The sequence below is a fragment of the Hemiscyllium ocellatum genome, chromosome 33 (genome assembly GCF_020745735.1).
Source record: "Hemiscyllium ocellatum isolate sHemOce1 chromosome 33, sHemOce1.pat.X.cur, whole genome shotgun sequence".
Taxonomy (NCBI): domain Eukaryota; kingdom Metazoa; phylum Chordata; class Chondrichthyes; order Orectolobiformes; family Hemiscylliidae; genus Hemiscyllium; species Hemiscyllium ocellatum.
The window spans coordinates 13,364,724-13,373,963 of record NC_083433.1 but is presented as its reverse complement, the minus strand read 5'-3'; the positions used below and the strand labels follow the sequence as shown (position 1 = coordinate 13,373,963).

Genomic DNA, 9,240 nt, shown 5'->3' with positions numbered 1-9,240 from the left:
GCCAATGGGAACACTAGTGACCATTGGGTCAAAGGGAACACCAATGACCATTGGGTCAAAGGGAACACCGATGACCAGTGGGTCAAAAGTAAAGCAAGTGACCAGTGGGCCAAAGGGAACACCGGTGACCAGTGGGTCAAAGGGAACACCGATGACCAGTGGGTCATATGTAACACCGGTGACCAGTGGGCCAAAAGGAGCACTGGTGCCCAGTGGGCCAAAGGGAACACCAGTGACCATTGGGCCAAAGGAACACCGATGACCAGTGGGTCAAAGGGAATACCAATGACCAGTGGGTCAGACGTAATACCAGTGATCAGTGGGCCAAAAGTAACACCAGTGACCATTGGGCCAAAGGGAACACCAGTGACCAGTGGGCCTGAGGTAAAACCGGGGACCAGTGGGCCAAAGTAACATCGGTGATCAATGAGCCAAAGGGATCACCAGTGACCAGTGGGCCTGAGGGAACACCGGAAACCAATGGGCCAGAGGGAACACCGAGGGCCAGTGGGCCAAAGAGAACACCGGTGACCAGGAGGTCAAAGAGAACACCAATGACTAGTGGGTCAAGGGGAACACCAATGACCAGTGGGTCAGACGTAAAATCGGTGACCAGTGGGCCAATGGGATCACTGGTGACCAGAGGGCAAAAGGGGACACCGGTGACCAGTGGGTCAAAGGGAACACCAATGACCAGTGGGTCAGACGTAACACCGGTGACGAGTGGGCCAAAAGGAACACTGGTGACCAATGATCCAAAGGGAACACCAGTGACCAGTGGGCCAAAGGGAACACCAGTGACCGGTGGGCCAAAAGAGACACTGGGGACCAGTGGGCCAAAGGGTTCACCAGTGACCTGTGGGCCAAAGGGAACACCGGTGACCAATGGGCTAAAGGAACACTGATGACCAGTAGGTCAAAGGGAACACCGATATCCAATGGGCCAATGGGAACACGGGTGACCAGTGGGTCAAAGAGAACTCTGATGACCAGTGGGCCAAAGCGAACACCGTGGCCCAGTGGGCCAATGGGCACACCGGCGATGAGTGGGCCAAAGGGAACACCAGTGACCAATGGGCCATAGGGAACACCAGTGACCGGTGGGCCAAAGGGGACATCGGTGACCAGTGGGCCAAAAGGAACACCAGTAACCAGTGGTCCAATGGGAACACCGATGACCAGTGGGTCAAAAGTAAAACCAGTGACCAGTGGGCCAAAGGGAACACCGACGACCAGTGGGTCAAAGGGAACACCGGTGACCAGTGGGTCATATGTAACACCGGTGACCAGTGGGCCAAAAGGAGCACTGGCGCCCATTGGGCCAAAGGGAACACCAGTGACCAGTGGGCCAAAGGGAACCCCGATGACCAATGGGCCAAAGGGAACACCAGTGACCGATGGGCCAAAGGGGACATCGGTGACCTGTGGGTCAAAGAGAACTCCGATGACCATTGGGTCAAAGGGAACACCGATTACCAGTGGGTCAAAGGGGAAACTGGTGACCAGTGGGCCAAAGTGAACACCGTGGCCCAGTGGGGCAAAGGGAACACCGATGACCAGTGGGCCAAGGGGGACACCGGCGACCAGTGGGCCAGAGGGAACACCGGGGACCAGTGGGCCAAAGGGAACACCGGTGACCAGTGGGTCAAAGGGAACACCAGTGACCAGTGGGCCAAAGGGAACACCGGTGACCAGCAGGCCAAAGGGAACACCGGGGACCAGTGGGCCATTGGGAACACCGGTGACCAGTGGGTCAAAAGGAACACCAGTGTCCAGTGGGCCAAAGTAACATTGGTGACCAGTGAGCCAAAGGGAACACCAGTGACCAGTGGGCCTGAGGGAACACCGGAGACCAGGGGGTCAAAGAGAACACCGATGACTAGTGGGTCAAAGGGAACCCCGACATCCAGTGGTCCAATGGGAACACCAGTGACCAGAGGGTCAAAGGGAACACCAGTGACCAGTGGCCCAAAGGGAACACCAGTGACCAATGGGCCAAATGAACACCAGTGACCAGTGGGTCAAAGGGAACATCAGTGACCAGTAGGCCAAAGAGAACACCGGTGACCAGTGGGCCAAGGGGTACACCGGGGACCAGTGGGCCATTGGGAACACCGGTGACCAGTGGGCCAAAGTAACATCGGTGACCATTGAGCCAAAGGGAACACCAGTGACCAGTGGGTCAAAGGGAACACCAGTGTCCAATGGGCCAAAGTAACATCGGTGACCAGTGAGCCAAAGGGAACACCAGTGACCAGTGGGCCTGAGGGAACACCGGAAACCAATGGGCCAGAGGGAACACCGGGGACCAGGGGGTCAAAGAGAACACCGATGACTAGTGGGTCAAAGGGAACCCCGATATCCAGTGGTCCAATGGGAAAACCAGTGACCAGTGGCCCAAAGGGAACACCAGTGACCAATCGGCCAAAGGAACACTGATGACCAGTGGGTCAAAGGGAACACCGATGTCCAGTGGGCCAATGGGAACAACAGTGACCAGTGGGTCAAAGAGTACACCAGTGACCAATGGGACAAAAGGAGCACTGGTGACCAGTGGGCCAAAGGGAACGGCAGTGACCAGTGGGCCAATGGGAACACTAGTGACCATTGGGTCAAAGGGAACACCAATGACCATTGGGTCAAAGGGAACACTGATGACCAGTGGGTCAAAAGTAAAACATGTGACCAGTGGGCCAAAGGGAACACCGGTGACCAGTGGGTCAAAGGGAACACCGATGACCAGTGGGTCATATGTAACACCGGTGACCAGTGGGCCAAAAGGAGCACTGGTGCCCAGTGGGCCAAAGGGAACACCAGTGACCATTGGGCCAAAGGAACACCGATGACCAGTGGGTCAAAGGGAATACCAATGACCAGTGGGTCAGACGTAATACCAGTGATCAGTGGGCCAAAAGTAACACCAGTGACCATTGGGCCAAAGGGAACACCAGTGACCAGTGGGCCTGAGGTAAAACCGGGGACCAGTGGGCCAAAGTAACATCGGTGACCAATGAGCCAAAGGGATCACCAGTGACCAGTGGGCCTGAGGGAACACCGGAAACCAATGGGCCAGAGGGAACACCGAGGGCCAGTGGGCCAAAGAGAACACCGGTGACCAGGAGATCAAAGAGAACACCAATGACTAGTGGGTCAAAGGGAACACCAATGACCAGTGGGTCAGACGTAAAATCGGTGACCAGTGGGCCAATGGGATCACTGGTGACCAGAGGGCAAAAGGGGACACCGGTGACCAGTGGGTCAAAGGGAACACCAATGACCAGTGGGTCAGACGTAACACCGGTGACGAGTGGGCCAAAAGGAACACTGGTGACCAATGATCCAAAGGGAACACCAGTGACCAGTGGGCCAAAGGGAACACCAGTGACCGGTGGGCCAAAAGAGACACTGGGGACCAGTGGGCCAAAGGGTTCACCAGTGACCTGTGGGCCAAAGGGAACACCGGTGACCAATGGGCTAAAGGAACACTGATGACCAGTAGGTCAAAGGGAACACCGATATCCAATGGGCCAATGGGAACACGGGTGACCAGTGGGTCAAAGAGAACTCTGATGACCAGTGGGCCAAAGCGAACACCGTGGCCCAGTGGGCCAATGGGCACACCGGCGATGAGTGGGCCAAAGGGAACACCAGTGACCAATGGGCCATAGGGAACACCAGTGACCGGTGGGCCAAAGGGGACATCGGTGACCAGTGGGCCAAAAGGAACACCAGTAACCAGTGGTCCAATGGGAACACCGATGACCAGTGGGTCAAAAGTAAAACCAGTGACCAGTGGGCCAAAGGGAACACCGACGACCAGTGGGTCAAAGGGAACACCGGTGACCAGTGGGTCATATGTAACACCGGTGACCAGTGGGCCAAAAGGAGCACTGGCGCCCATTGGGCCAAAGGGAACACCAGTGACCAGTGGGCCAAAGGGAACCCCGATGACCAATGGGCCAAAGGGAACACCAGTGACCGATGGGCCAAAGGGGACATCGGTGACCTGTGGGTCAAAGAGAACTCCGATGACCATTGGGTCAAAGGGAACACCGATTACCAGTGGGTCAAAGGGGAAACTGGTGACCAGTGGGCCAAAGTGAACACCGTGGCCCAGTGGGGCAAAGGGAACACCGATGACCAGTGGGCCAAGGGGGACACCGGCGACCAGTGGGCCAGAGGGAACACCGGGGACCAGTGGGCCAAAGGGAACACCGGTGACCAGTGGGTCAAAGGGAACACCAGTGACCAGTGGGCCAAAGGGAACACCGGTGACCAGCAGGCCAAAGGGAACACCGGGGACCAGTGGGCCATTGGGAACACCGGTGACCAGTGGGTCAAAAGGAACACCAGTGTCCAGTGGGCCAAAGTAACATTGGTGACCAGTGAGCCAAAGGGAACACCAGTGACCAGTGGGCCTGAGGGAACACCGGAGACCAGGGGGTCAAAGAGAACACCGATGACTAGTGGGTCAAAGGGAACCCCGACATCCAGTGGTCCAATGGGAACACCAGTGACCAGAGGGTCAAAGGGAACACCAGTGACCAGTGGCCCAAAGGGAACACCAGTGACCAATGGGCCAAATGAACACCAGTGACCAGTGGGTCAAAGGGAACATCAGTGACCAGTAGGCCAAAGAGAACACCGGTGACCAGTGGGCCAAGGGGTACACCGGGGACCAGTGGGCCATTGGGAACACCGGTGACCAGTGGGCCAAAGTAACATCGGTGACCATTGAGCCAAAGGGAACACCAGTGACCAGTGGGTCAAAGGGAACACCAGTGTCCAATGGGCCAAAGTAACATCGGTGACCAGTGAGCCAAAGGGAACACCAGTGACCAGTGGGCCTGAGGGAACACCGGAAACCAATGGGCCAGAGGGAACACCGGGGACCAGGGGGTCAAAGAGAACACCGATGACTAGTGGGTCAAAGGGAACCCCGATATCCAGTGGTCCAATGGGAAAACCAGTGACCAGTGGCCCAAAGGGAACACCAGTGACCAATCGGCCAAAGGAACACTGATGACCAGTGGGTCAAAGGGAACACCGATGTCCAGTGGGCCAATGGGAACAACAGTGACCAGTGGGTCAAAGAGTACACCAGTGACCAATGGGACAAAAGGAGCACTGGTGACCAGTGGGCCAAAGGGAACGGCAGTGACCAGTGGGCCAATGGGAACACTAGTGACCATTGGGTCAAAGGGAACACCAATGACCATTGGGTCAAAGGGAACACTGATGACCAGTGGGTCAAAAGTAAAACAAGTGACCAGTGGGCCAAAGGGAACACCGGTGACCAGTGGGTCAAAGGGAACACCGATGACCAGTGGGTCATATGTAACACCGGTGACCAGTGGGCCAAAAGGAGCACTGGTGCCCAGTGGGCCAAAGGGAACACCAGTGACCATTGGGCCAAAGGAACACCGATGACCAGTGGGTCAAAGGGAATACCAATGACCAGTGGGTCAGACGTAATACCAGTGATCAGTGGGCCAAAAGTAACACCAGTGACCATTGGGCCAAAGGGAACACCAGTGACCAGTGGGCCTGAGGTAAAACCGGGGACCAGTGGGCCAAAGTAACATCGGTGACCAATGAGCCAAAGGGATCACCAGTGACCAGTGGGCCTGAGGGAACACCGGAAACCAATGGGCCAGAGGGAACACCGAGGGCCAGTGGGCCATAGAGAACACCGGTGACCAGGAGATCAAAGAGAACACCAATGACTAGTGGGTCAAAGGGAACACCAATGACCAGTGGGTCAGACGTAAAATCGGTGACCAGTGGGCCAATGGGATCACTGGTGACCAGAGGGCAAAAGGGGACACCGGTGACCAGTGGGTCAAAGGGAACACCAATGACCAGTGGGTCAGACGTAACACCGGTGACGAGTGGGCCAAAAGGAACACTGGTGACCAGTGATCCAAAGGGAACACCAGTGACCAGTGGGCCAAAGGGAACACCAGTGACCGGTGGGCCAAAAGAGACACTGGGGACCAGTGGGCCAAAGGGTTCACCAGTGGCCTGTGGGCCAAAGGGAACACCGGTGACCAATGGGCTAAAGGAACACTGATGACCAGTAGGTCAAAGGGAACACCGATATCCAATGGGCCAATGGGAACACGGGTGACCAGTGGGTCAAAGAGAACTCTGATGACCAGTGGGCCAAAGCGAACACCGTGGCCCAGTGGGCCAATGGGCACACCGGCGATGAGTGGGCCAGAGGGAGCACCGGGGACCAGTGGGCCAAAGGGAACACCAGTGACCAATGGGCCATAGGGAACACCAGTGACCGGTGGGCCAAAGGGGACATCGGTGGCCAGTGGGCCAAAAGGAACACCAGTGACCAGTGGTCCACAGGGAACACCGATGACCAGTGGGTCAAAAGTAAAACCAGTGACCAGTGGTCCAAAGGGAACACCGACGACCAGTGGGTCAAAGGGAACACCGGTGACCAGTGGGTCATATGTAACACCGGTGACCAGTGGGCCAAAAGGAGCACTGGCGCCCATTGGGCCAAAGGGAACACCAGTGACCAGTGGGCCAAAGGGAACCCCGATGACCAATGGGCCAAAGGGAACACCAGTGACCGATGGGCCAAAGGGGACATCGGTGACCTGTGGGTCAAAGAGAACTCCGATGACCATTGGGTCAAAGGGAACACCGATTACCAGTGGGTCAAAGGGGAAACTGGTGACCAGTGGGCCAAAGTGAACACCGCGGCCCAGTGGGGCAAAGGGAACACCGATGACCAGTGGGCCAAGGGGGACACCGGCGACCAGTGGGCCAGAGGGAACACCGGGGACCAGTGGGCCAAAGGGAACACCAGTGACCAGTGGGTCAAAGGGAACACCAGTGACCAGTGGGCCAAAGGGAACACCGGTGACCAGCAGGCCAAAGGGAACACCGGGGACCAGTGGGCCATTGGGAACACCGGTGACCAGTGGGTCAAAAGGAACACCAGTGTCCAGTGGGCCAAAGTAACATTGGTTTCCAGTGAGCCAAAGGGAACACCAGTGACCGGTGGGCCAAAAGAGACACTGGGGACCAGTGGGCCAAAGGGTTCACCAGTGGCCTGTGGGCCAAAGGGAACACCGGTGACCAATGGGCTAAAGGAACACTGATGACCAGTAGGTCAAAGGGAACACCGATATCCAATGGGCCAATGGGAACACGGGTGACCAGTGGGTCAAAGAGAACTCTGATGACCAGTGGGCCAAAGCGAACACCGTGGCCCAGTGGGCCAATGGGCACACCGGCGATGAGTGGGCCAGAGGGAGCACCGGGGACCAGTGGGCCAAAGGGAACACCAGTGACCAATGGGCCATAGGGAACACCAGTGACCGGTGGGCCAAAGGGGACATCGGTGGCCAGTGGGCCAAAAGGAACACCAGTGACCAGTGGTCCACAGGGAACACCGATGACCAGTGGGTCAAAAGTAAAACCAGTGACCAGTGGTCCAAAGGGAACACCGACGACCAGTGGGTCAAAGGGAACACCGGTGACCAGTGGGTCATATGTAACACCGGTGACCAGTGGGCCAAAAGGAGCACTGGCGCCCATTGGGCCAAAGGGAACACCAGTGACCAGTGGGCCAAAGGGAACCCCGATGACCAATGGGCCAAAGGGAACACCAGTGACCGATGGGCCAAAGGGGACATCGGTGACCTGTGGGTCAGAGAGAACTCCGATGACCATTGGGTCAAAGGGAACAGCGATTACCAGTGGGTAAAGGGGGACACCGGCGACCAGTGGGCCAGAGGGAACACCGGGGACCAGTGGGCCAAAGGGAACACCAGTGACCAGTGGGTCAAAGGGAACACCAGTGACCAGTGGGCCAAAGGGAACACCGGTGACCAGCAGGCCAAAGGGAACACCGGGGACCAGTGGGCCATTGGGAACACCGGTGACCAGTGGGTCAAAAGGAACACCAGTGTCCAGTGGGCCAAAGTAACATTGGTTTCCAGTGAGCCAAAGGGAACACCAGTGACCAGTGGGCCTGAGGGAACACCGGAGACCAGTGGGTCAAAGAGAACACCGATGACTAGTGGGTCAAAGGGAACCCCGACATCCAGTGGTCCAATGGGAACACCAGTGACCAGAGGGTCAAAGGGAACACCAGTGACCAGTGGCCCAAAGGGAACACCAGTGACCAATGGGCCAAATGAACACCAGTGACCAGTGGGTCAAAGGGAACATCAGTGACCAGTAGGCCAAAGAGAACACCGGTGACCAGTGGGCCAAGGGGTACACCGGGGACCAGTGGGCCATTGGGAACACCGGTGACCAGTGGGCCAAAGTAACATCGGTGACCATTGAGCCAAAGGGAACACCAGTGACCAGTGGGTCAAAGGGAACACCAGTGTCCAATGGGCCAAAGTAACATCGGTGACCAGTGAGCCAAAGGGAACACCAGTGACCAGTGGGCCTGAGGGAACACCGGAAACCAATGGGCCAGAGGGAACACCGGGGACCAGGGGGTCAAAGAGAACACCGATGACTAGTGGGTCAAAGGGAACCCCGATATCCAGTGGTCCAATGGGAAAACCAGTGACCAGTGGCCCAAAGGGAACACCAGTGACCAATCGGCCAAAGGAACACTGATGACCAGTGGGTCAAAGGGAACACCGATGTCCAGTGGGCCAATGGGAACACCAGTGACCAGTGGGTCAAAGAGTACACCAGTGACCAATGGGACAAAAGGAGCACTGGTGACCAGTGGGCCAAAGGGAACGGCAGTGACCGGTGGGCCAAAGGGGACATCGGTGACCAGTGGGCCAAAGGGAACACCGATGACCAGTGGGTCATATGTAACACTGGTGACCAGTGGGCCAAAAGGAAACACCGATGACCGGTGGGCCAAAGGGGACATTGGTGACACTGGGCCAACGAGAACACCAGTGACCAGTTGGCCATAGGGAACACTGGTGACCAGTGGGCCAATGGAAACACCGATGACCAGTGGGTCAAAGGGAACACCAGTGACCAGTGGGCCAAAGGGAACACCGGTAACCAGCAGGCCAAAGGAAACACCGATGACCAGTGGGTCAAAGGGAACAGCGATGACCAGTGGGTCATATGTAACACCGGTGACCATTGGGCCAAAAGGAGCACTGGTGCCCAGTGGGCCAAAGGGAACACCAGTGACCGTTGGGCCAAAGGGAACACCGGTGACCAGTAGGCCAAATGGAACACCAGTGACCAGTGGGCCAAAGGGAACACCAGTGACCAGTAGGCCAA

At 57.1% G+C, this 9,240-nt stretch overlaps 1 protein-coding gene across 1 annotated transcript; it reads left to right on the top strand.

Annotated features, from left to right (window-relative positions):
• The first annotated feature begins 258 nt into the window (after positions 1-258).
• LOC132831216 (collagen alpha-1(II) chain-like) lies at positions 259-8,918 on the top strand. Its single transcript, XM_060849227.1, has 12 exons — positions 259-384; positions 916-1,181; positions 2,387-2,672; positions 2,771-2,968; positions 3,500-3,765; positions 4,971-5,256; positions 5,355-5,552; positions 6,084-6,295; positions 6,398-6,650; positions 7,135-7,346; positions 7,449-7,728; positions 8,532-8,918. The coding sequence occupies exons 1-12, from the start codon at positions 259-261 to the stop codon at positions 8,916-8,918; spliced, it is 2,970 nt and encodes a 989-aa protein (XP_060705210.1).
• Positions 8,919-9,240: the final 322 nt, after the last annotated feature.

What these genes read in the sequence shown, in the direction of transcription:
- LOC132831216 (XM_060849227.1), top strand. Translation starts at nt 259, where the DNA reads ATGACCAGTGGGTCAAAGGGAATACCAATGACCAGTGGGTCAGACGTA. An exon ending in TGATGACCAGTGGGTCAAAA is followed by an intron (nt 5,257 to 5,354) that starts GTAAAACAAGTG and finishes ACCGGTGACCAG; the next exon opens with TGGGCCAAAAGGAGCACTGG. An exon ending in ATAGGGAACACCAGTGACCG is followed by an intron (nt 7,347 to 7,448) that starts GTGGGCCAAAGG and finishes AAGTAAAACCAG; the next exon opens with TGACCAGTGGTCCAAAGGGA.